This window comes from Miniopterus natalensis, chromosome 20, assembly GCF_054644295.1.
Source record: "Miniopterus natalensis isolate mMinNat1 chromosome 20, mMinNat1.hap1, whole genome shotgun sequence".
Lineage (NCBI taxonomy): Eukaryota > Metazoa > Chordata > Mammalia > Chiroptera > Miniopteridae > Miniopterus > Miniopterus natalensis.
In genome coordinates this window covers 11,729,083-11,754,682 of record NC_142100.1, presented here as the reverse complement: position 1 = coordinate 11,754,682, position 25,600 = coordinate 11,729,083, and the positions used below count along the sequence as shown (strand labels likewise).

Genomic DNA, 25,600 nt, shown 5'->3' with positions numbered 1-25,600 from the left:
ACTCTGGTACGGAAAGTGGGAGGAAAGAGTGTTTTTCCCAAGTCAGTATCCATATATGGATACATGCAAAATGAGTGTTGTGCACACAAGACTGTGGAGAAGGGCATACAGATCAATAGGATAGATAATAGACATGCAATGCAGACATCTAGGTTCCGTCTGCATTTACCTGCACACTGTGTATGAGGTCTGTGCAGTTATTTTTGCAGGTTGTGTCTGTAGTGTCTGCATGCTGAAGCGAGCCTGGAAGAATCCTATACGGACACGTGGGCTTGTGCACATTTGTGTTTGTGTGTCCACTACCCCGTGGTCCGCCGACAGCGCTCTCCATTCCTCAGCAGTGTTGATGGGACTTTTTAACCTGTAAGTCTATGGGGCTTTTCTTTGAGGGCTGAGGGGGAGGGAAGCTAGAGGGGGCCCTATTCGGGACTCTGGCTAGTTGTGGAAGTGTGGGGAGGTGAGAAGGGGAGCGCGGTTTTCTATATACGGTTGGGAGGGTGTTGTGCCCAGATGTGAGTTTGGCTGCGCCCGGGATGTCGGGGGCCCCCTGCCTGGCAGTCTGCCGCCTCGGCTGCGAGGGCTCAGATCTGGGAGGAAGAGCGTGTAGGAGGAGTGGATGGAAATGTGTGGGAGGAGAGGTTGGGGCGGCAGCGGGAGCTCGGCGGGGGGCGTGGCCAACCCTCCCGTTTCCCCGCCCACCCTGTCTGAGGCGGCTCGTGATTGGCTTCTAGACCGCAGGGCTCAGGTTACATTCGCGAGCGGAGCGGAGCGCGGGAGAGCGGACCCGGGAGCGCAGCTGAGCGTTCGGCGCCCATCGGCGCGCGTTGCTCGGCCCCCGAGTCTCCACCCGACCCCGCACAGCCCCGCCCCCGCCCTGAGCCAGCTCCGCCCAGCCGAGGACCCCCAACACCGGTATGGACTGCTGCACGGTAAGTTAGAGGGCCTGGGGGACGGGCGCCCTGCTCGGTCTGGGGCAGGGACTCCTGGGAACCCCCTGGAGGCTGAGGGAGACAGGGAAGTGGGTGCAAAGACCTAGGAGCAGTAGGTGTGCCTGCTGAGCCCTGGTGGCGGGCGGTGGAAGGCGCCCGCCCGACTTGGAAGCCCTGGGAAAATGCTCCCCATCTGCGGGGGCGTCTGGCCGCCCCTCCTCCAGGCGGTCTGGGTTGGACTGGGAACTCGGCGTGGCTCTGCAGCAGGGAAGCTGCAGGTTAGAGGAAAAGAGCAACTTCCCCCTAGAGAGATGCTGGAAACCACCGCCTAGTGATGCTGCAGCGACTCCCTTCTGACTCCTTTCACCTGGCTTGCGGCCCCCATCTCATTCCCCACCCCACTGCCGCTGCGGTCGGGGGGCGCGCGGGATGATCCTCCGGACCTTCGAGCCCTGTTTGGCGCAGGGTAGGATACTCAGTTCACACTGGTTAGCTTAGTAGTGCTGATGGACAGCGAAGAGCCTAGTCGGTGTGATTCCGGGGAGGGGTTGGCCCGGCTCCCAACGCCTTCTAGCCCCAGAGGGGACTGGGTGACCGCGAGAGAGCCCTGCTGGCGAGGGAGGGAAGCGTCTGCAGTTTGTCAGCGCCCACGGAGACCTGGATGCGCAAGTGCCTAACGTCAAAGTAGGTTGCTGATAAGGGGACTCTGGCATGAAAGCGCCTAGCTCACTAGAGGAGTACAATGATTATAAGTTATATGTATATGTATGTATACATATGATTATATATACATGCATATATGTAATTTACTTTTATTTTTTAATTATTGATTTTTAGCCCCTACATATGGAGAAAGACTACTTGCATTCTCAGCCATTCAGTCAACCCAGCTAATGATACAAGAGCTTATGACTTTGCTTGCTCCCCACCCTCCACCCTTAAAAAAAATAAAGTGAGGTTTGGAAGAAAGAATAGCCCAGATTATAAGAGGTGAGACTTCCTTATAACTGGGTACCAAGAGGCAGAAAGAACTTAGGACCATGTCATTGTGGTGGTTGTTATGATTTTAACTCATGTTAATCATAACTCATGTTATGATTTTAACTCATGGTTGTTATGATTTTAACTCATGTTAATACTAATAATAGTTGTCAATTTGTGAATGCTTACCATGTACCTAACACTTTATATTTAATCATCACAATGGCCCTGTGAAGTAGATATTATTTTCTTCATTGAACAGATGTGCAAACTGAGGGTTAGAAAGATTAAATGATTTGTCCAAGGAGGCACAACTTCTAACTGTGGAGGCAGGATTCAAACATAGCCTTGTCTGATTCAAAACCTTTACCTCCTCTCTAAATATTTACTAGTTTTCTCATTATAAAGGTAATATGCTCATAAAAGAAAATGTGAAGACTAAAGATAAGAAACATGTCAATCACTACAATCCCACCCCCTGGAAAAGCCCTGGTAACATCTCTCATTCCAGTCTTTTCCTCTGTTAATCTCCAGGAAGCAGTTTTTGGTTGTGGAAGGAGGAATGGGCTCTTAATGGAGGTTCTTGGGTTCCACCGAAGAGGAGCCCCTTACCCCAAAAGTATTTTATAAAGTAGAGAAAATAAGTGCATGGAGGGTTCTGTATATTGGGGGGGGAGGGAATATTGCTGAGATGGTAAGAATGATGGGGAAGGGAAAGCAGGCAGCAGGGTAAGTGGGAAGGGGTGAGAGAGCAAAGAATTCAAGAGGCTGGGGGAAGGAATGTAAGTTGTATCAGATAGTGCCTTCAGGAGTAATTGGGGTAGAATGTTTGGTCCCTTCCTGTAGGCCCAGGTCTGCCCTGCCCTGCTCTTGAGTCCCCAAGAAGCACTGAGTGATTGGCAGGCATGTCTGGAAGGAGTGTCCCCTAAACAAAGGGGAAGCTGCCCACCAAACAGTACAGAAGAGGCAAATACACGGTTATCCCCGTTGTCCTAGCTGGGATGGGTGTTGACGGCAGGTCAGTCTTGGTGTTGCCGGGGAAAGAAACCCCTTTCCCACAGCTGCCAGCTGAGGAGAGGTGGGCTGAGACTGGTTTCTTAGATTATTGTCCTCTTTTGAGGAGACACTTCACAGTTCCCTGCAAATATCCCAAGAAGGCTTGAGCTCTGAGAATCAAAGAACTGAAAAGTGTTACTGTGGTTTATAGGTGGGGAGTAGATGTCAGGGAGAGAGCACTAGACCAGGAGAAGACAAAAAGTGTGCGGGGGCCCCCCACAACTGCGCTGGCCTCTTGTTCATTCCTTTTAACTCATTTATGGGCACACACGGAAGAACTTTGAAATCGAGGAAATGAAGACGGCCTTCGGAAGCATGATGAGGAAAGGCATTTGTAAACCTGCGCTTAGACCTCTGGGGGTTAAATCTGAAGCCCCACTGACACCCATCCCACTTTTGTGAACTGGATGGGGAAATGAATAGAACCGAATGACTACACGAGATCTTGGTCGTCTCATGCCCAGGAAGTAAAACAGTGAAAGCCGTGGAAGTCCTCTGGCCAAAAAGATGAGGGTAGATTCTTAGAAGCCAGAGGGTCAGATCAAAGGAGAAATGCTCTTCTGACTGCAAAGTAACCACCCGCATCCCAACCCACATTAACACCCTGAGTGCAGAGGGGCTCAGGGGCTGAGGGGCTGAGGCCCTCTCCATGCCAGAGCCTTGCCTCTGAAATCAGCGGGGCCCAGTCAGCTCCCTGCCCCTTTCTGCTCTCAGCTGGGGCAGGCTGTGGGAGAAACAGAAACCTGGGGTGTGGGGGTGAGTCTGATTATTATTAGGACGAACCATATGAAATTGTTTTTCTATGACCACTTTTGGCCGACAACAACTATTTCACATCAACTTATTATTGAAAAGAATTGTAGTGATATCTGCCATTTATGGAACACCTGGATTGTGCCAGAAACTTTACGCATATCATGTTGTTTATTCTCCCCCACAACCCACAGAGGTAGATAATATCCTGACTTCAGAAGGGGCCCTTTTGAGCTGGAGGCACCTCTGAGGACGGGGAGAGGCAGCCACATCCAGGAGTGCCTGCTGGCGTTCACCCCGCCCCCTCCAGCCTGCTCTACAGCTCCCCCAGCTCCATTGATGGCGAAGGGCTCTGGGCCGCTCAGGGCTCTCTGGCTGTCTTGCGTGGCTGTCTTGGATCCCACTCCACCCATGAGCTTCTCTGTCCTGAGTGGGGACCACAACTGTGTCCACCTGAACCTGAACCTTCCTTTTTTCCTGCTGCTGCCCAGGAGGGACACACCCACACCCACACACACCCCAGAGCACCATAGTCCTTCTCGGTGCCTTCCCTGCGCTCCCCACTCCCACGTCACCCTCGCCCACCCCCCAGGCTCCGCTCCTACCCCACCCCCACCCCCACCCCCCGCCTCGGCCGGGTCACCGCACAAATACCCCTGCCCCGCCCCCAGGAGAGCGCCTGCTCCAAGCCTGACGAGGACATTCTAGACATCCCACTGGACGACCCCGGTGCCAACGCTGCCGCTGCCAAAATCCAGGCGAGTTTCCGGGGCCACATGGCCAGGAAGAAGATCAAGAACAGAGAGAGCGGCCGGAAGGGCCCAGGCCCCGGGGGGCCCGGCGGAGCCGGGGGCGCCCGGGGAGGCGCGGGCGGCGGCCCCAGCGGAGACTAGGCCAGGTGAGCGGTGCTTTCCCAGCCCCCGCTCCTCCCCCGAAGGAGCGAGGAAGACCGAAAGCGGGCTGAGGGAGGAGAGGGGTTTGGGGAGCTAAGGGGGGGGCAGGAAATCCAAGACAGGAGGAGGGGGGAGCTTAGGGCGCTGCGCCCCCGAGAGCTCACCCATTTCTCTCTCCACCCTCCCGTGTGCCCCCTCTCCCCCGGCCGAAGAACTGAGCATTTTCGAAGGTAATGGTAGGACCTCGAAGGCGAGGTGGGAACCCCGAGTGGGAGGGACAAAAGGACCCAGTCCCCACCCCTTCCCTCTGCCCGCCCTCACCCCTCCCAGCCTGGGAAAAGGCGCGGTGCGGCTGCGGGGTTTTGGATACAGCAAGACGCCTGAGGCGGCGACAGGGACACACCTGAACCAACACGGATATGCAGTCACCCCGTTTGGCTACTTGAGCAAGGCTGGGGGCGGGGAGGGGGGCTCTAGCGCACAGTGGCGCGCACACGTACCCGCCGCGGCTCGGGTGGGGGTGGGGTTCAGGGTGCCTGGGGCCCCCCGCCCTGTTGTCCGGGTCTAGGAGGGGGGAGAGGAAGTGCCGGAGAGGGCGGGGGCTCAGACCTTCTCTGTCTTCAGTTCCAGAGGAGAGATGGATGCCGCGCCCCTTCGCAGCGACGAGACTTCCCTGCAGTGTTTGTGACCCTCTCCTTCCCACCGACCTGCCAGCTTCAGGAGCCTCCCTACGTCCCCAAAGGCCCTGTCCCAGACAGGCTCCGTGGAGGAGTCGCTAAGTCCGTGCCCTTTCATTTGGCTCTCCATTCTAGTATGGTCCCGCGCGCCCTTCTCCCCACCCTAGCCCCAAACTTCGCGCCCCCGATCCTTTGCTTCCCTGTCTCCCGCACCAGCATGCAGTTCTGCCTCCGCAGCCTCCGTGCGCTTCCCTGAGTGCACCGCAGAGGGCGCCCTACCCTCTGCTTTGCCCCAGGACACCCACTTCCAAAAAGCCCTTTTGTTCAGTGCACAGCCAAAGGGGGCGCCTTTCGTCTCTGTGCTGTTCTCGCCCTCGCCCAGCCTAGAACTTTGGGTCTGGGGCGAGGAGAGCGGGGAAGAGAGTTTTTGTGGTGTCTGATACCCCTTGCTCAGATGGGAAGGGAAGTCCCTATTTCACACCCCACCCCACGCCTGCCTGTTATCGGCCCTCCTCTCACCCTTGCGCATCGGAGAGCCACCCTCCCGTCAGCTCTCTCCTTGTTTTTTGGACGCTAAGCGCTGGGGTGGCTCGGAGGGAGGACTCTGTTGTGGCCTGGCCCCCGCCCTGATGGCTCCGCCCCAGACGGGCTCCTGGGGCTGTGGCCGGAAGGTTTTTTATCTACGAGTGTGCATGTGACTGTGCTGGGTTGGAATGTGAACAATAAACAGGAATGTCCAAGTGTTCCAAGGGTGCCAGAGGGGAGGGTGCTTGGGTGCACAAAGCCACTGCTCAAAACTTGAACAAGTCTTTGACCAAACGGAAAGGTGGAGGTGGGAGGGGGAAAGGGGCGAGGGACCTGTGATAGAACCTACCCTTCCCATCTACAGCATCACATCTGGGACCTCAAGCCCATCCCTTCCATTACTGGTAATGCTCTTGGGGCCGTCTAGGGGAATGTGCTATACCACAGAAAGAAGCGGGAGACAACATGGAACCCAGGGGCTTTAATTGCTGATATTCCCCCTTAGCGATGGGCAGGGAAATCAGACGGCCACAGGGAGCTTAGACTTGGTGGTCTTCACAGTGGCGTCAGAGAGGGGCTTCTCCAGGAGCCCATTGCTAGGATCGGCCCTCAGAGAAGTTTGTTCAGAAATCCCAGGAGCGATGGCATCCTCTCTGATAGATATAAGCACATGCTTAGTGAAAGCTGGAGGCACCCCTCAGAGGACACCCTCTCCCCCCAACCCAGGGACTTTTACACTTTACGGTGCCTGAGAATCGTCCGTGGAACTTTGGTTGAAATGAAGATTCCAGGCCCCATCACCCCCAACACACACACACACACTCACACAGATACACAGATTCTACTTCAGAAGGGGTAGGAAGTGGCCTGAATCTGAATATGAACAAGTTCCCAGTGATTTCTATCCAGGTAAACGGGTGGATCACACTTGGAGAAATACTGCTATGGTCCCTATTTTGGACCCCACCATTCACAGCGGGTGACAAAGGCAGCTTGTCTCTCTCCTCTCCCTGCTGCCCCACAAAGAATTACACTCAGCTGACCGCTCGGGGCAAATCTAGCTCCTGGCGCCCGCGTCCTGTTGATGTGTACGAAAAGGCCTTAAAAACCAAAAGGTGAGCATTCTTTTAAGGATGAGGAAGGTGAGGGCGGCTTATGCGTCAACCCGACCCCATGCCTGCCTGTGATCCGCCCTCCCCACACCCTTCCACACAAATACACAGACTACGCTGCCACTCCCGCCACCAAATCCCAGGACTGAGTGTGAGGGCTGACCTTGTCTACCCTTAACCCCAGCCCTAGCCTGCCTCCTCCTCCGCACCACCCCGCCCTCCTTTCTGCTCACCGAAGGTCACTACCCCTGTATGTCTCCTTGGGCTTCTTCTTCCTCTCTTTCTGGAATCTTATTAGGCAGAACGTAGCCACGGACAGGAACAGCACGCCCAGGAGCACTCCGATCACAGCCCCGGCCACTCGGCCTTTGGAAGGGTCTAAGGATACAGGACCCTCAGAGCTGCAGACCCTCCTCGCCCCCCTCCCCCCCACAATCTCCTGTAGCCTCTGCAATCCAGGCCTGCCAGCCTGGCCTCTGCCCAGCATCCCTACCAGTCACAGAGACGGTTAGTTCACAGGATGCACTGCCCATCTGGTTGGTGGCCACACAGCGGTAGGTGCCCGAGGAGGCCAGGGAGAGATTGGTGAGAATGAGCTGACCGGATACATCATCTAGAGAGCAAAGAGGAACTGTTCCATTACTCACTCGACGCACAGTGACCTCCTAGTATGACGAAAGCATTTTTCATTTCATCCTTACAACCATCCTGTCAGGAAGGGACTAACCTCATTTTATTAGTGGGAAAACTGGCTCAAAGAATGCAAATAATTCTCCATAGAGACCCAGAGAGGAAATGCCAAAGCCACTGCAACTTCTGTGCCCTTTCCACCCTACGAGGCAGCCTTTTCAGGGGAGGGGGAGACCGTACGCACATGAAGGATTCAGAAACGCAATGGAATTGGGTGGGGAGCTTACTGGCTGACGTCCGGTTCCTGGTTGGGGGAAAAAGGCTTCATCGCTTAGAAACTGTGTCCTCTGCGATGGCCCTAAGCTGGACCAAGTGCTTTTCCAAGCTGTTGCCTTCCCTTTAGAAGGCAGAGCACACACCAGGAGGCAATCTGGGGGCTCTCTGAATTGATAAAGGGTTTGCTGGGGCTGGGGCTGGGGCTGGGGCTGGGGCTGAGAGAGGGGCACTGCAGCCAGCAAGAGGAGGCCGAGAAGCCAAGGCTCTTAGCCAGCTATATGGTTCCTACAGAGAAACTGGCTAAGTGATCCAAGACAGTTCATGCTACTCTGCCTCAGTTTCCCTTCTGGGAAGTTTGGAAATGATTCATGTCCCTTAAGATCTCTAAAAGAAATCCCTCCAAAACAGGCAAGTGGGAATCACAGAATGTCCCTGCCTTGCACTCTCTTCCATAACATCGGAGTATAATTAGCTTGAGAAATGCTTCCAGGACCATGCAGTCACAGACTGTGCAGGGAGACAGACAGAGGGGCCAATACAGGCACCAAGGCAGACACAGGGAGAGGGTATAGCATTTGTCTCATACCCACAGGCATGGAGCTAGTACTATGCGTGTGGGGGGTTTAGAGAGCAGATCTGCCCAGGTCCTGAGTCCCCTCTTCCTTGATGCCCTGGCCCTTACCTTGCACCATGCTGCCAGGAGAAGGTGTAGGAGAAGATCCAAGACGGACCCAGTTGTACACTGGCCTGGGAGCTCCTTCAGAAGAGCTGCACCTCAGTGCAGCAGAACCCCCCACAGAGATTTGACCAGTCTGACTGCACAAGGGGCTACTGGGGGGCACTGCAGAAAACACAGAAAGACCCTTAGTGATCTTCCGACCCCACCCTCATTAAGTGCTAGATTTCCTAACTCAATATTCCTACCAAATAACAGTCCACTTTTGTTTACATACCACTGCATCCTCAGGAAGTGATCTGCACTATTGGAAATTCTGATGGTTAGAAAAATGTTCTTGCGTTGAGCCCAAATCTATGTTAATATGATTATCCACCCGTTGGTCCCAATTCCTGCCCTTTGGGCTCACAAGAGATATGAAAAATCTCTCCTCCACAGGACAGCCCTTCAGAATTCTGAATGCAGCTGCCATTCACCACCTCCTAATTCCATCTAAACACCCCAGCCTCTTCAGTAGTTTCTTCCATGTGCTCAGCTCTCAGCAGGCTCTAGTTTGGGGTGAGATGTAAGCTCTGAACACAAAACTGGTCCTTAGCGTGGCAGGGGCCCTTGTTCCTTTAATGGTCATCCCCCTTCTCTGCCACTGACCTGGGGAGGGACAGAATCTGAGACACAAATGGGAGGTTCCCCCAAAGATGGAACTGTTGGGGACATGACTCAAACCCTATGCGTGGGACCTTCGTTACTAGGGATGAGGGAGGAGCATTCTGTGGAGGGTGGAGCAGGAGTATGACTGGCTGAATTAGGCTTTAGGAAGGAGGTGCTGCCCCTTGGGGTCCCCAGTGCAACTGCGTACTTGGGCTGGAAATCAGGATATGGGGAGATTTATCAGGGCCAGTATAGTCTTTCAGGGTATGTGGGTCCCCAGTCTGCCTTACCCAGCACAGTAAGGTTGATTATCCCCAACCCGTTGGTGTAGAAATCTGGCGGGTTGTTAACTTGGCAGAGGTAGGTTCCAGTATCTGAGGGGTTGACATCAGTCAGCTTCAGGGTGGCCACTCCTCCTGTGGGGGGGTTCTGAAGCAGGCTGGCCCGCTTTGCCTTAGGACCAGTTGGATACAGTTGTCCATTGGTGAAGTACAGGATCTGGGGAGAAGCAGGAGACACACGTACGCTCCTTTTCCTGGCTGGCATCAACTCTACAGTCCTTTCTCAAAAGCCCCCTCCCTTCCACCAGCCAGAGAAGCTGATATTCTGTAGCCAGAACCATGAAGGTCTATCTCCCCAAATACCAGCCCTTCCCCAAGTGGGAAATGAACTATATTCATTGCTTCCAGCTAAGTATGGCTCTCAATGGGGGGGGGGGGGGGGGGGAATACAATATTCTTGGAAGGGGCAGCCTTTTATCTTACTTTCAATCACAGCAGCTGAGTGTCAGTTAATAGCATTTATCAACTGCAGCTGGGGCTGCACTAACACGGAGTTGCCTACGGAGCCATGGCTTAGGAAGGCGGCTGTGGGAAGCCATGTATGTGACCTGGGATTACGCAGATTTCGGTCCCCAGACCCAGAAAGAGTCCATTAATTTTTTTCATCCAAGCATCCTGATCTCCCAACGCCCCTCCCTGCCCTCACCCGGGGTGGGCCCGGGCCCCAGGCCAGAACCCCCTGCCCCCAGCTCTGCCCCAGCTCACGGGGGCCGACGCCGAGATGGGCTTCCCGGGCTGCACGAAGCTCCACTCCAGGGCGAAGCTGTCGGTCACCGACGTGCTGTAGCCGCAGCGCAGCTCGGCCGTCTGGCCCGTCGGCGCGCTCAGGGGCTCGGCGGGCACGTGCACCTCCACCGCCCGGCCGGGGGCTGGGGGCGCACGGGGAGGGGCGCTCAGACCACCGACGGGAGGCGGGGGGAGGGGGGGGCCGGGCTCCAAATCTCGGGGGGCGGGGGTTCTGGAGCCCGGCCCACCGGCCTCCCGCAAGGAGGCTGGGGGCTCCCCCCACCCCACCCTCCTCGAAACCTGAAGTTTCAGGAGGGAGGAGCGCACGTCGCGGCCGAGAGCTGTGGGTTTAAGGACGAGCCCGGCCGGGTACGCGGGTGTGTTTGTCGCGGAGAGGAAGCAATGGTTCTGCGGGGGTTCAGCCCTCCCGGGGACGCCCCCTCCCGGCCCCCTCCTCACCCGCCATGTAGACCAAGCCCAGCAGCGCCCCGCACAGCAAAGGCCCCGGGAGCCGGGCCATGGCCGCGTCCCGCCGTCGCTGGTCTGGTGCCCGGGCCTGGAAGGGAAGGCGGCGCCCGCGGGGCAGCCTCCCCGGCCCGGCAGGGGCGAGACCGGCTATCTCAGAGCAAACAAAGGGAGAGGCCGGTGCCCTGCAGTAAGGAAACGCCTCTCCCTCCTCCAGGTCCAGGTCTGGAACCGTTTTAGCTCTACTCCCTTCTTCTGCCGTCTTTCCCCCAATTTCTGAAGCTGTGGGGCCCTGGGGAAAGGGCTGGGCTGCGGGTGGGCCCCCGAAGGGAGGGGTCAGAACTGCAGCTCTGTAGGGAAAAGCTGCCCTGGAGGCCGGGGGAGGTGGTCTGACCACCTGTGAGCCAGCAAATGACATCCCTGTGGGGCCTCACCCCAAGGCCCCTTCTGATGCCTCCAGAGATTCTGGTTCCTTCAAAGCCCCTCCTCTTCTTCCCTGAGATCCCTCCTCTGGCACTTGTATCCCCACTGGCTGAGGTAGGAGTCTCCATGGAAACTCCAGCCCCCTCCCCACTCCCATAGTCCCTCCTTGTTATGGGCAGAGAGGCTGAGACTCAGGGGGGTGTGTTTGTTAAGGGTTTGGGGGTCTGGAAGAGGGGAGCCCCAGTCAGGCTCCTCATCTCTGTCTGGGCAGGGGTCCTCAGCTTCTCTTGGGAATTCCAAGTTTGAAAAGGTAATTCGACTCTCACTTTCCATACAAAAACAATGTAACTTTATTGAAATTTGTAAAATAAAAACAAAAACACATATGAAAACACACATTTCAAGTTAGTTTAACAAATACCTTCCCTATCCCCTGCCCTGACAAAACCCAACCAAGCCAGCAGGACAGGTTATATTAACGCAGGGAGCTGGAGTGGGAGTGAAGGATGGTGTTAGATACGGGTGGGTTAGAGATCCAGGGGGCCAGGGAGGGGTCCCTGACTGGCAGTTTCTCCACCAGGCCCTGGGGGTGGGGAGAAGGTAACCAATCTCAGCAGCATTCCTCTGCAGTGGTCGGGTGGCCTCGGCAGGGCGCTTAGGTTCTTCCTAACCCGAGGTCCACCTCCTCTTCTACCTCCTGGAAGTTTGAGTCTTAACCAAGACCCAGTTTTCCCACAGTAAAGAAGGGTGGGGGCCGAGGACTGGAGATCTAGAAGGTGGCCACCCTCCCAGATGCAGGCCTCTATGCTACAGTGACCCCCATAGTAATTACTATAGGAAGGAGAGAAACCAGATGGCCAGGCCATCACACCAGAGACCCAGCCTGATTCTGGGCGGGCACCATCACAGGGACAGCACCCTTGCGACTCAGAGCAGAGGAGGAGACCCCACCAGCGCTGGGTGTGGGGGTTGATCTATGAAGGCCGGGCGTGGGGGTTGATGCACCAGGCCTGGGAGGGCCATGGGGTGGTTTGAGAGCTGGTGATGAGGTAATAGAGGAAATGGTCCCATTCTTGGAGATTGTGTCTGAGCCCTTAGGCCAGGGCAGGGTCCGAGGAGCAATGGCATCTTCCCTAGTCATCCAAGAAGTAATGAGGTCAAAAACTGGAAGTGGGAGAGTTTCTTCCTGCCTTGCCTTACTCTCCATTTCCAACCCACTTCAACCCTCCTCTCCCTTAATCTACCCATAGGAATAATGCTTCAGCCACTTCCCACCCTTCCATCAGATGAGCGCTGTCTGAATTCCCAGGCTCTCTAGGGGAGCCAGGGGAGCCCTGGCTAGGCAGAGACCAGGGGCACTTACTTGATATCATTAGCAGGCTCCTCTAGGGCTTTGCCCTGGCGTTGGTACAAGAGTACCACTCCAGTGAGCAGCCCCAATCCAAGCAGGGTGCCCACAACAGCTCCAGCAATCACTGCAGGCCCAGGCCCTGTAAAAACCTTGGTGTCAGAGGGCGACATTTAGTTGTTCCCCACCCCTCTCCAATCCAACTACCCCACTGCCACCACACACAGTTTCTCTTTTTCCCTGATAAGAACGGATGGCTGTCGAGCAGAAAATGGTCACTGACCAAATACTTGTACAAACATCTGACCAGGACAAGTTCCTTGCCCGGTTACAATGAGAGGCCTCAGTAGACAGGCCCTCTCGTGCACCCCCACCCCAACCCCTGACCAATCTCCTTAACCCCACTTACCCCTCACTGACCTGTGTTCACTGTCAGGGTCATATTGCAGCTGGCACTGCCCACCTCATTGTAGGCCCGGCAGGTATAGAGTCCAGACATAGAACTGGAAAGGTTTCGGAGGTTTAAAGTCCCACGGTTGGTATCTGTGGACACAATTTTCCATTAAAAAAAGAAAATCCTGCCCCTCCTCTGACTGTCCCATGGGAAACTCAGCTGTCTGTTCCCTGGCAGGGGGTGTGATAAGTGCACTGGGTTCTGCTCCCAGCTGCAGAACCACTGGCTCAATCTCCCTCTCCATTTCCACAGCTCAGTGGAAATGATTCTGAAAGGAAGCTAAAGGAGAGATGATACCCAGAAAAACCAAAACATGATTTTTATTTCTAAATGGCAGAGTGGTGTGAGACAGAGAACATTAGGCTAGAAAACCTGGGTTCCAGACTAGGCCATGTGACTTTAAGCAAGTTACTTGCTATCCCTGGATCCCAACTTCTTCATCTGTAAAATGGGATAATATGAGCTTCTGGATAGTGTTGAAAGAATTATATGAAATTATAATTATAACAGTTAAAATTTATTGGATGCTTATGGTACAGCAAAGACTAAGTTCTTTATATTCACTAATTTACAAAAGTTCCAAAACAAACCTATGAGGTAAGCACTACGTAAAAAAAATAAAAATATTTATCATAAAATGGTCAAATGAAAAATAGAAAGAGGGACAAAACGAAAATCCTAACACCTGGATTCGTCAACTGCTGACATTTTGCTATACTTATTTAATTTCCTTCCTCTTTTTTTCTGAGATATTTTAAAATAACTACTTTAGCATAAGTCTCCAAAACTTAAGGACATTGTCTCACATAACCACAATACCATTGCCATATCTGACAATTAAAATTCTCTAAAAGCACCTAATACTCCATACTAAAAATGTCCCATCAGTTATATCTCATAAAAATTTTTACAAAGTTTCAATTTTCCCAAAATGACTTTTATAGCTCATGTGTTCAAATCAGAGCTAAATGATATCCCGTTTTAAAAATGAGGAAATGTCACGGCTGGTGTGGCTCAGTGGTTGAGTGTCAGCCTATGAACCAGGAGGTCAGGGTTCAGTTCCAGTCAGGGCGCATGCCCAGGTTGCAGGCTCGATCCCCAGTAGGGGGCGTGCAGGAGGCAGCCGATCAATGACTCATCACTGATGTTTCTGTCTCTCTCCCTCTCCCTTCCTCTCTCTGAAATCAATAAAGACATATTTAATTTTAAAAAATAAAAACTGAGGAAATGGAGGCACCAGGTCACACAGCTGGTGAGCAGAACTGGAATTTGAATGCAGGCAGATGTCTGGTTCTAGAGCCTCTTTGGTAACATAGTTATAATGAAAGCACCAACACAAGCTTGCCCCTGGCAGGCCCTCTTTCTCCGACCCCACCCCCACCCCCACCCCTCCCCAGTCCTTTCAGCACTGCCTTCCCCCTTCACCCCAGGCCCTCTGGTACCTCCCATCTTTTCCCCTGCCCCCACCCCAGCCACAGTCTCACTTGTCTCCAGAAATCCCTCACCTAAAAATGGTGCAAAGAAAACCTCAGGAGCCGGGAGTAACCGCTCCCACTGGTATTCAGCAGGGGGCTTACTCCTTGGGGACTTGCAGCTCAGGGTCACATTGGTCCCCGCATGGGGCTCACCCAGGACATGGCAGGATGGAGGAGCTGGAGGAACTGGGAAAGGGGAGACAGGTTAAAAACTCACACCCAAGAGACCAACAGACACCTCCCCCCACACACCAGGTTCCACACACATGCCCTTTGTCACTCCATTTGCCCTTCCTCCAACCTGCACACTCAGCCACTGGGAGAGAGACCCGCCTGACCCCCATGGGTGGGGAGGTATTGGAAAATGTGCGCATCTTACCCAACACTTGGAGATGTAAAGTTTTGCTGGCGTGGCCCCTGCTTTTGCCTTGATGGTCTTGCACATTCACAGAACAGAGGTAGGACCCGGAGTCTTTCTCCTGCAGGCCCTGCAGCCGCAGGGACACATTCCGGGAGGGCATGGGGTAGACCAGGGATACTCCAGGTAGGCTTGATGTGTCCCCGCTGATGTGCGCCAACACCTGGTGTGGGCATAACACCTCCACATTATTACATGCCTGCACTGTGCCCACAGGCTCAGCCAATCCCCTCCCCAAGCTGTCAAACCTCAGATGCCCCTCACCTGCACCCATCTCCCCTAACCTGTACCAGCTCCGCATTCACCCCTGTCCCCATAACCACCCTCTCACCCCGCCCCCCGGGTCCTCTTCAGAACAGTTCTTGATCCCCTGTATATTGTCTCTTCATCTCCCACTTGGGGTGTTTGGAAAGTGCCAGATAATGTAAATAAGGGTTATGTATGAAAGGAACTTAGATTGCAGGGGTATAGCCAAGACTTAAAGAGATCTTTTATCTTTGTCTTGAAACTCCCCCCCCCCCCATGCACCAAATGTGTACATTCAGGCCCTACAAAACCAGGATCTACCCCTGCAATCTAAGTTTCTTTCATACATACCCCTTATATATCAAATGACCTCTTAAAGACACTTTCTAGGGCTTCAGAGGGAGCCATGCAAGTAAGGGGCTCTGAAAAGTAAGTGTCCTTGGCCTCTGGGTGAATCTGCCTCCGACCTAAGTGTGATGTCAGGAAACTGGCTAGGCGGGGGATCGTGGGAGGCTGCCCCTTGCCTCTCAAGGTGGGTGTAAGAGGCAGCGGCCTGTGACTGTGCAAAGCACAGAGAATGTGGCAACAGGTTGATACTCAACTTTAAAAAGTTGTGTGACACTCGCCCTAACTCTTCCCTCCTCGCTCCCTCACCCCATACCCAGAGCAAAGTAAAACACTTCTCCGTGTTTTGTGTGCTGGGTTTCTAGGGAAAGCTGGCGAAAAAAGAATTCTTTCGGGACGCCTCCAAGGATTCTTTCGGGACCAGTGGGGAGGGCCTTGCTATTCCCGAAACGTTTTCCTGTCCCCCTTTCCCTGGCCCGTCACCTTCCCCCACCCCCACGGTGCCATCCGTTCCCTCCACCCCCACTGGGAGCAGCCGAGAGGCTTTCCTCCCTCACCTGCTTCATATCCTTCCCGTTCTGTTCCAAGAACCACATCAAGGTGAGCTTCTCCCACGGTCGCGCCGACGCCACCTCCCCTGGAAAGGTGTACCACACCGGGAGCACCACCTCCGCGCCCTCGGGGACGTGCAGGCTGGCGAAGCCCGAAGGCACGTGCAGCTGGAGCTGGGCGCACGCGGCGGGCGCTGGGGGCGAGAGCGAGGGGGTGAGCGCGGCCCTGCAGCCCCAGGCGGGGGGGGGGGGGGGGGGGGGCGGCAGGACGCCCCGCCACCGGGAAGGACGGCCTCACCCTCCGAGTCCCGCCCCTGGAGGCCAGAAGGGGACCCGGAGACCGAACCTAGCGCCGGCCTTCAAAGTCATCCGCGCCTGTTCTCCCAAACCTCCGCTTTTGGGCTTGTAGGGGGAGGGGACACAATTATGTGCCGCTTATTTGTATCCAAGGGCGCAGATTTCCAGCGAGGAGGGAAGGGAAGACATCCAAGAGGAAGGGCAGGTTTAATGCTTTTGGTCTACATTCGGCGGAGCCCACTTGCTCCCCCAGTTTCCCTGGGCAGGAGTGAGGGTGGAGGGAGCTCCGAGCCTGGGCAGGATCTGAGCGTTCCTGGCCCCTGAGTTCCCCACCAGAGGGGTGGAGGGGCTGGGAGGCAGGGGTTACCGCAGCTCCTGCCGAAATCCCCAGAGCAGTCCCCCCCCCCCCCCATCCCTTTAGCCCTGACACTTGCTCTCCCTAGGAAAGCAGAGAGTTGGGACCTAGAAGGCTCCCACGGGCCCTTTTGGGGTCCAGACGATATGGGAGGGTCCTCTGAGTTCGCAGGGAATTTTGGCAGAGCTGGGGCACGAATGACGGTCCCCAACAATCAAGTACGAACTTGTGGCTGCGTGTGTCCGGCGTCCAGGAGGTGGACTGGGATGCTGGTTCAAGGAGGGGACTAGCGAATCCAGGCTGCGCCTAGGCGTCCAGGAGCACTCCCCGCCTGCCCTTTGGAGAGGCAGTGGGCAGAGTCCTAAGCCATTTGGGGGAATACCCTTGGGCTCCCCTCGGCGGGCCGCCCTAGGCCTGGGCACTCTGCACTGCCACCTCTGCGTGGTGACCAGGAGGCCAACGCAGGCACGGACTCTCCGCCCTCCAAGGCCTCCCAGGCCAGGAGCACACCCGGCCAGGATGCGCACCACCCCCACTGCTCCCCGCGTCTTTACAGAGCCCCCACACCTAATCCTTAGCCTTCGCAGCACCCCCCCCCCCTCCCATTTCCTGGCGGGTCCCTGCAGGCCTGGGCAGGAAACTTGTGCGGGGCGATAAGCTAGAAGACAATGGGGGCGGGGGGGGGGGGGCACGACGCTAGGCCGGAGGCTCTGCAGCTGGAAACTAGTGCCTCAAGGAGCCCCAGGCCCCCAGGGACCCCTCTCCCCCCCCCCCCCCCCCTTGGGCAGGCGCTTCTCCAGCCGGGCGGGAGGCCAGGCGGTTCCTACAAACCCTCAGTACTGTGCCCTCGGCCGCCTGCCCCAGGCCCCGTGTGTGACTTCACTTTGCAAGTAGAGGCGGGTTAAGAGGATAGTGCAATGGACACGTTCCCCGTCTTATCGGCCCATCAGGAACCAGGGACTGGAGCGCCCGAGGCTTTCTCTTCCCTTCCTGGGTGTCGCTGCTGCAGAAGTTCCCAGCTCTTGGTCCCTGTTGGCTCCAGGGTCCACAGTACCATCGGGAGAGAAGGGGGTGGCTGGGTTTGGGCGAAGGCGCCCGTGAGCAGCCCAAGAAAGGGACCCTCGGGCCCACTCCCCAGAGCAAGGGCCGAAAAGGAGTGGAAATGGGCCTGCTCCAAGGGCTACTATTTTTAGTCCCCTCTTGCTCTGAGAAACTCCCCCCTCGGGCTTCTCACGCCCCAGGGGCAGCGGAGCTGGGCCACGGAGGAGCGTCACACACAAGGGCCTCCCGGGGAGCCCAAGTGGGCAGAGCCAGTGGCGGTCCCAGCGCCGTTAACCCTCGAATAGCCCCGCGAGCTCGGCAGTCCCCTTGACACCAGGTAGGGGCCTGAGCCTGGGCTGTCCCTATGAAAACTGAAGCTCAGAGTTCTGTTTTAAAAAAGAGAAGAGTGGTTGCAGGAGAGCTGTGGAGATGCCCAGGCAGCCAACTAGCATTTATAGCCTGGCTTCGGAGACACCCCCCCCCCAGCAGGGAGTATGGGGAAGTAGGGGGGCAGAGTGCAGAAGGAAAAGAGGTGCTGAGGTTGAAGTTGGGGGGCTGAGAAGTAGAGATACCCTGGAACAGGTACAGAGCCTAAAGGGGCAGGAAGCTGTCCAGGCTTTGGTGGCTGGTGAGCTGCTCTTGAGCCCCACTTTGTCTGGGGGCCCTAATACTTCATGCTCTAACATCCTTGCAGCACAAGGGACACAGGTGAGGGTTTGGTGATCCCCACCTTAGTCCCCACCGTTGCTGAATTTCACTTTACATCTTTCCTAGCCTTACTTGCCCTGGTGACGCCTAACCCGCCCTCCACCCCACTGGGGATCCCTAAAGAGGAATGGCGAGGTCTGGGAGGCACCAGTGGGGCAGACTTAGATCCTGCTGGGTTCTTTTCTCCCCAGTTGGGCCACTTGGAGCTCCTGGGCACCCCTGGGCGCTTTCAACATTCTTCTTCTGACTCTTTGAGACCCTCTCCTCTATTTCCTATGTCCTTCTGGCCCCTGGAACCAAGGAGGGTGGTGGACCTCTGGGGAGCGGGTCCCAATTATGCTCCTCTCGTCATTCAAACCCCTCCCCCATTTCCTGTATCCCAAACGACCTCACAGACATGCTTTTGGGACACCTTCCTTGATTCCCAGGGCACGAAGCAGGAGAAGGGGGCCAGAGGGAGGATCTGGGCTGGGGGATTGAAGTGAAGTTCAGGTGTCAAGCCCCAGACCAGGGAATTCCCCCAGGGCTCTTGTGCATTAGCTTGTGTGGGGTGGGGGCAGGAGAGGAGCTGGAATTAAGTCCTTAAGCTCTTTAGCCAGTGTCTCATCTAGCGGCTCAGCTCATCCGGCTCTGGCTCTGCAGGGAGGTGGTAGGGAGTGGTGGTAGACCAGAGGTCTACCCAGGAGATGCCCTAACCCTCTCTGCCACCACACACACCCCAAACTGGAAGTGGGAGCTGTCCCCAAACAGCTGGGATAGTCAGTACCAGCAGTGATGTCCTGGGTGCAGAGAGGAGTGTGTGTGTGTGGGGGGGGGGGGTGGAATAAGAGTCAGAGGCCAGCAGTGGGTCCCACCCAGTTTCACATCAGGCCCCAAAACAGCTCTCTCAGGAGTCGCCCCATATCCTATCTCAAATCCCCTCCTGGCTCTGGGTTTAACTCACCGAAGGTGTTCAGCCCCAGGAACAAAACCAGCAGCAGGGTGGTCGCAGGGAACCCAGGCAGGGCCACCATGGTCTTCCCTGGCCCCATGGTCAGGGGCGCTGGCTCTGGGACTCAATGATTGACAGGTACCGAGGCCACTCGACAGCCGGAGGGAGAGTTCTTGGGAGCCAGGCCACTGACACCAAGGGCAGCTCTAGCCAGTGTGTGTGCGCCGGTGGTGGTGGCCGCGGCGGGTGGGAAGCGACAGGGACAGGGGGCGGGGCATTTGAAGGGGCGGAGAGGTCGCTGTCCTCCAGGGCGGGGCACACTGGTGACCTTCGTGGTGCTCTGGGATCTATTGGCCTTGACCTGGTCAGCACGCAGGGCGGGGTCCGGTAAGCCGGGTGCACTCCCAATGGCCTGGGGCAGGAAAAGGGAAGGGTCCCGACTGCCACGGGGCAGCCACGGCCTCTCCCTCCCGGGGAGGTTTGGGATTCCAGGCGTCCAGGGGCCACTCGGCCCCACACGGTAAACGGCCGGGCTCTGGCCCGACTGACTGGCTCCGAGCCTAACCCGAGCGGCCTTCCTGATGGAAAGCGGGGAGTGGAGTTTTCCCGGGCCGTTGGGGCTCCCCAGTGGGGGGCCGGACCCGCAGGAAAGGCGCCAGGCCCGGCGGTGGCTCGCCGCTCAGCAGCTGGAACGGCCGCCTTCCCGGGGCGGGGGTGGGGCGCAGGGGTGCTGGGCGCGGAGCCCCGCGGAGGGTCAGGGGGTGGGCGGCAGCCAACTGTGGGGCAGGAGGTAGGAGGCTGCGGGGCAGGAGGTAGGAGGCCTGGCCCGCAAGGGACACCCCCGCGTGGGGGCACGGGGACCGTCTTCGTGGGCTCGCAGCATGTTCTCGGGGGCGCCCTAAACCCTGGCCCGAGGGCCACCGGGTCTTAGGCCTGGTCCCTCGAGCTAGGGAAAGATTGGTGGGAGGACGCCCCGGGAGTTGAGGGGGAAACTGAGGCAACAAGATACTCACCTCTGCAAACACCCTCCCCTGGGCCTTATGCTGCTGGGGAGGAGGGGCTGCGGGGAGGCTGCACGGGGGGGCCCCCCCTGTGGCTTTACTCCCGGTGGTCTTCGCGGCCTCCCACCCCTCCCCAGGCCCACTCTGACCCTAGATCTCCTTCCCACGAATTTAATCTGACCGCCCCTCCCCCTGCGCCCCCTGGCGGCCGGCGCCCCCTAAAAGAAGCGCGAGCACCTGTTCCCGCTTCCGTCCAACAGGCAAAACAGATGCTCAAACCTCCCAGCACAGCTCACCCTCCGCGCAAAGGCCACCGGGGACACAAGGCATCGGCGCGTTTCCTGGCGCTGCCTGCTCTGGGTGACAGCTGACAGGGAAGCAAGTAGCCAAGGCCTCCTGGGTTCCACGTAGTCCAGAGAGTGCTGCTGTAACATTGAGTGTGTACCTTGCGCGTGCACTGCACACAGACCCTCCTGGCCGCTGCTTCCTAGTGCGACTTGCCTGGCTGCTCTTTAAATACCTGCCAGGCAGTGGCTTTGAGAAATGCCTGTGCAAACACTACGCTGCCAGTGCAAACTCTGGCATCGAACAGTGGCAGCAAAGGCAACAGAAATAGATAAGTGTCCATCTCATACCCTTATGCAGCAACCTACAGGCGACATTGTCAAGTAGACTGTGTGTGTCTGGGGGGGGGGGGGGGGTGCTGTTGGTTTGCCTTTTACTGTTCTATCACACTCAAATTTTTCTTTAGTCAACACTGCAAACCACCCCTTGTAAACATCCCTCCTTTGTTTCCAGACCAGGGGTAAGTCACCCCCAAGTAAGTAGCTATGGAAACGCAGTGCAAGTCCCTTGGCTGTATATATATCCCAGGAATACCAAAACATCACGTTACACAGGCTGGGCTCATCCCTGTTAAATGCTACCTAAGGTACAGTCTCAACGCTTATTCTCTGCAGCTAGCTTTTTCTTCGGAATCCAGATCCCAAATAATTTGCAACATTGGAAGTACAGCTGCAACCCAAGATTTGTAGGCAGTGAATGCCTCCATGTGACACAGTGCCAGTCCCTTCAGGACTCTTTCACTGCCCTCGCCTCAATCAAAGAATTTCCACACTATCTCCTATTCCAACCCCTCCTTCTTCTGACCCTGAGGCAGTCAAGTGGTAGAATTTAGCATAGCAGCCCCATTACTTGAAGTTTTTGCCAAGATGCATTTTAGGGTGAATGTTGCTCCCTTGTGTAAAATGAGAACATTGGCACAGATGAGCTGCAAGTGACCTGGGAACTACCTGCCTAACCACTTTGTGTGCGAGAGCTAAGTTCACGGTTCCATATGTTAAGAGACTTGCAGGTCACTAGTGTTTCTTCAGTCAAACCTCATCTTATATCACTAAAGTATTTTCTAATGCTGATTCTTATGTTTGAATATAATGTCTCCTTGAATCAGTTATAAGGCTTCATTAAGGTCTAAATAGTCTACTTTTTAAAAAATATATATCTTTATTGATTTCAGAGAGAGGAAGGGAGAGGGAAAGAGAGAGAATCAATGATGAGAGTCACTGATTAGCTGCCTCCTGCACGCTCCCTACTGGGGATCGAGCCTGCAACCCAGGCATGTGCCCTGACCAGGAATCAAACTGTGATCCCCTGAATCATAAGGTCGATGCTCAACCGCCGAGCCATGCTGGCTGTGCTAAATAGTCTACTTCTGGTTTTTAGCAATGCTCATGTAGTTATCTGACACCTTGATGTAGTCTTTTCTAGAATGTTCTGGCCAAAGAGACTGGATATTCAGTACCAACAAGCTACTTTCTTTCCAGGTCTCCATTTCCCGATCTCAGCTTTGTCCTCTTGCCTCTATCCCTCCCCCATCCCAAGCCCAATGGTGAAATCATGGACTGGGCCAGTCTTGCTACCTTCCCCATGCTGCTCAGTGGCAGGGCCCCATTCTCAGTAACGTGAGGTAGATCTAAAACATCTTAAGCAATGCTCACCAAATGCTCTGCTCGAGCTCAGAACTTAACAGCAATGGAAAGTGGGATTAAAAAAATGCATTAAGCATACATTAGTTTTGGGGTTGGTCAGTGGCAAAGTTTTAGGGATGCCATGTAGCACCGGTAGTAATGCTTTTCCTGCAGCACTGAAGACTGTGAGATTATTGCTACCAGATGGTCAAGTTCCAGGGAAAAGCAAACTCATGAGAATTTCCTGAGGCCTGTACCTGCAGACTGTGCCCAGGGAGAGGAGGAGCTACACCCAAACATTCCAGAATATTTACACTCTCTGAACTAGCAACTGTTTTTAGCAGCTCATGTCAGAAAACAGCTAACTCCACAAATCTAGACTCAAATGACATTGATTATAAGCTCTCTGGCCATTAGAAAAGTAAGCTTCAACCAACCAAGAATGAGAAAAATCACAGGTGGTAGGAAAGAAAATAATATTTTATCAACATGCAATTTTATCTTCAATAGTGTAGAAAAACAGGGAGAATTCTAGCTCTTACCTGGATCTGCAGTCCATTTAAAGTAGAGCACCTGACAGATGTTAGGGAATCACTAAAGATAACCAAGCTAACAAGTCCCCACCAGGACACCAAAGTTATCTCTGACCACCACACTAGTCGGCTGGCTCTTAGCCAAGAGTACTAACCTCTAAGGGGAGTGCTAGTTTACCCAGAGAAGTCTCCGAAAGACCTAAACGTGAAAGTCACCTTCCTGATGGACTGATACCTCCCAATTTCCTACCCTAAGGATCACTTAAAAACTTTTTTGGATGTTTCTGTTGACTCTTCTCTCCTTTTTTATAGGCAATATGATGACATCAATTCTCCACTTTACTCCTTGAGAGAGTTGCCCCTGATTACTGAGTATGAGGAATGAAAGCCTCTTATACTTTAATGTACTTAGGGTCAGAAGGAATATCCTAGTTGTTTTTAAATGAGAAATACAAAGTACAATGTCCAATAATCAAGAAATAATGACATTGGCTGGGAGGGTGCAGAGAGTGCAAAGAAGTGAAGGTCTCCTGCTCTGTTCGCTCTGTTCATTCTCAGCAGTAAGGCAGAGCGCAGCGCCCATTGCCAGGGTGGCCACACTCTGCTACAAAAAGCTCAACTAGTACGCCAGGAGGCCAGGAATTACTTTAATTTTTTTTTTTTTAAAAAAGTTTAAACGGCAACACAACTGTAAAGTTGGTACATCACAGAAACAAAGGTCTTTGCAGGCAACACTGATTGGAAATAGCAAAACACTTGGTTGGTGAAAAAAATGAAACTCTAAATTATATACAATAGTAGCTAAAGGTGATATTGAAAAACAGTCTTATTTACTGTGATTCAAGATTTAACTTGCCATTATCTATTGCTTATTTATTCAGGGTTGTAAATAATACTTATATAGAGACATAGAGATGTGTAAAAATGAAACATTGTGAAAAAAATACAATTTTTCAATTTTATATGAAACTCAAAGTATAAGTTTTGTCCAATATGGAATGTACCTATGTTTGTTTATATCAGGGCTCTAAAATCCATTTAAAAACTTTTTGTTTTTAAAAAAGAAACAGCTGACCCACCATGCAAGTTCGCTGTAAATCTTGTTGGCTCAAAATGAGCATTTTCGGGTGAGGTCTGTTTTGTTTGCTCAAAGTCTACCGTGATTCTGTAGAGGTTGTACTGGCCCAGTCGTGGAAAGAGTTTCCATGAAGAGTCTGATGGCAGCATCTGGATGAGGGACAGTCTGGGTGATGGGAAGTGAGAAGAGGAGGGAAGAGCCCAAATCCTTATGAAGGATGACATTCAGTTGTTAAATTTTAAGGGGTATCCGATGGCTTTTTCCAGGCACTCAACTAAAGAGCCAGCGGAAAGAAAATCCCTCTCTACTTCCACAAACTTGATGTAGATAGATTTGGGGGAGACTCCAGGATCCACAATGCAGTTCTGAGACAAAAACCCATTAATACCAACCCAATCTTTGCTGAAGGTTTTGGTATTTGCTTGGAAATGTAAAAATAGGCATTGCTGCAGAGTCCTAACCTCAGCGATCCCGAGGTAGCAATAGATAATTCGGGTGGGTTCCATTTCTACCTGTAATGAGGCTTGTGCTGATAGGGTTTCCAAGTCAACCCTGCCCTCCTTTCCTGGGTCCAGGGCACTCTGCTCCATATGGGGCGAGGAGGGCCTCTCCATACATTCTTCATAGCCAATGGCATAGAGGCCCGGGCTTTTGGGAATGCCTCCTGGCAATAAATACTGAACGACGTTCCCCCCAGTTGGTTTGGAGTGGGCGATGGGTATCCAGTCAATTTCCATGTGCAGCTCCAGGCACCTGGCTTCACTAATAGTGATCTCTAAAAATTTGTAGTAAACATTTTTCCAGTTCATTTTCTGCACCCGGGTCATAATGATCCGTCCCTCGGGCTTCTCGGAGTTGAAGTACTCGCGGAGTCGCTTGCCAAGGGGCACCTGGGAGCTGATCTCAGCATAATGGTAGCGGATGTCCTCTTTCCAACGGGTATTATAACCAATCCCGAATATAGCCAGTTTATTAGAAAGATGAAGCCTTGAAAAGTCTGTCCAGCTCTGAAACAGTTCCCATTTCAACTGCACTGATTCCAAAATCTGGACAATGTTTTGCATGATGTCTCTCTTCCTAGAAAGAGAAATAAAAATCAAATTCCTCAGGTGTCCAGATCAGCACTGTCCAATAGCACTCTGCAATGATGGAAATATTCCCTATCTGTGCTGTCCAACATGGCAGCCATTAGCACTTAAAATGTGGCTGGTGTGAGTGAGACATTTTAAATTATAATTTGAAATTACAGTTAAATAAACACATGTGATTAGCATCTTCCATATTGGACAGGGCAGGTCTAGATAACCATAGTATTAAAATCTAAAAAACACTTTCCCCTAGGAAGTTTCTAGGAATTAATAATAAACTGCTTTCCATTACTTATGGCTGCATTAATCTTAGCAACTATTGATACATGAGACCCTGGGACTTCAGAAACCCATTCTAAGTGTCTATTATAATGCGCATGATGGCCTTTGGGCCTAACAAACTCCAGCATCACTTAAAATAATGAACACCTTAATCTCTGAGCTGGAAATTCTGAAAGTTCAGTAATTTGGGCCGATGCATGCTTGCTGCAGGAAAATAGACAACTGGAAAATGACACTTTCTTATATTTATCTGAAATTCATTACGACTCCCAAATTGAAAAGAAGTGTTAGTTCAGACACAGAATTAAGATCTGAGAATTCAGATGGAAAAGGTCCATATCAGGCTTAGCTTTTAAGAGAGAAAAATTCAA

The 25,600-nt window shown here is 53.8% G+C and overlaps 4 protein-coding genes across 7 annotated transcripts in view; 1 reads left to right on the top strand and 3 right to left on the bottom strand.

Annotated features, from left to right (window-relative positions):
• The first annotated feature begins 912 nt into the window (after positions 1 to 912).
• NRGN (neurogranin) lies at positions 913 to 4,612 on the top strand. Its single transcript, XM_087828442.1, has 2 exons — positions 913 to 929; positions 4,391 to 4,612. The coding sequence occupies exons 1-2, from the start codon at positions 915 to 917 to the stop codon at positions 4,610 to 4,612; spliced, it is 237 nt and encodes a 78-aa protein (XP_087684568.1). The 5' UTR covers positions 913 to 914.
• Positions 4,613 to 6,280: 1,668 nt separating this feature from the next.
• Positions 6,281 to 11,167, bottom strand: VSIG2 (V-set and immunoglobulin domain containing 2). Its single transcript, XM_016204387.2, has 7 exons — positions 10,683 to 11,167; positions 10,203 to 10,366; positions 9,447 to 9,654; positions 8,515 to 8,673; positions 7,420 to 7,539; positions 7,160 to 7,304; positions 6,281 to 6,467 (listed from the first exon to the last, which is right to left on the bottom strand). The coding sequence occupies exons 1-7, from the start codon at positions 11,104 to 11,106 to the stop codon at positions 6,335 to 6,337; spliced, it is 1,353 nt and encodes a 450-aa protein (XP_016059873.2). The 5' UTR covers positions 11,107 to 11,167; the 3' UTR covers positions 6,281 to 6,334.
• A 270-nt stretch (positions 11,168 to 11,437) lies between these two features.
• Positions 11,438 to 19,488, bottom strand: ESAM (endothelial cell adhesion molecule). The gene is made up of 7 exons (XM_016204276.2): positions 19,293 to 19,488; positions 15,955 to 16,142; positions 14,768 to 14,969; positions 14,419 to 14,574; positions 12,880 to 13,002; positions 12,475 to 12,601; positions 11,438 to 12,244 (listed from the first exon to the last, which is right to left on the bottom strand). Exons 1-7 carry the CDS (start codon positions 19,378 to 19,380, stop codon positions 11,977 to 11,979), a joined length of 1,152 nt encoding a protein of 383 aa, XP_016059762.2. The 5' UTR covers positions 19,381 to 19,488; the 3' UTR covers positions 11,438 to 11,976.
• A 3,926-nt stretch (positions 19,489 to 23,414) lies between these two features.
• The window catches only part of MSANTD2 (Myb/SANT DNA binding domain containing 2), a 30,003-nt gene continuing 27,817 nt past the window's right edge, over positions 23,415 to 25,600 (bottom strand). For all 4 annotated transcript variants that reach the window (XM_087828520.1, XM_016204395.2, XM_087828522.1 and 1 more), the window contains one exon: positions 23,415 to 24,936. In XM_087828520.1, coding sequence (XP_087684646.1) covers positions 24,084 to 24,936 — 853 coding nt within the window. In that variant the 3' untranslated portion in view covers positions 23,415 to 24,083. The remainder of the gene's footprint in view (positions 24,937 to 25,600) is intronic.

What these genes read in the sequence shown, in the direction of transcription:
- VSIG2 (XM_016204387.2), bottom strand. Translation starts at nt 11,106, where the DNA reads ATGTCATTTGCTGGCTCACAGGTGGTCAGACCACCTCCCCCGGCCTCC. An exon ending in TCCTGGCAGCATGGTGCAAG is followed by an intron (nt 7,540 to 8,514) that starts GTAAGGGCCAGG and finishes TTTGCTCTCTAG; the next exon opens with ATGATGTATCCGGTCAGCTC. An exon ending in TACAGGGGTAGTGACCTTCG is followed by an intron (nt 6,468 to 7,159) that starts GTGAGCAGAAAG and finishes TATATCTATCAG; the next exon opens with AGAGGATGCCATCGCTCCTG.
- ESAM (XM_016204276.2), bottom strand. Translation starts at nt 19,380, where the DNA reads ATGGGGCCAGGGAAGACCATGGTGGCCCTGCCTGGGTTCCCTGCGACC. An exon ending in TTTACATCTCCAAGTGTTGG is followed by an intron (nt 14,575 to 14,767) that starts GTAAGATGCGCA and finishes CCCCTTTCCCAG; the next exon opens with TTCCTCCAGCTCCTCCATCC. An exon ending in GAGCCTGCTAATGATATCAA is followed by an intron (nt 12,245 to 12,474) that starts GTAAGTGCCCCT and finishes TTGGATGACTAG; the next exon opens with GGAAGATGCCATTGCTCCTC.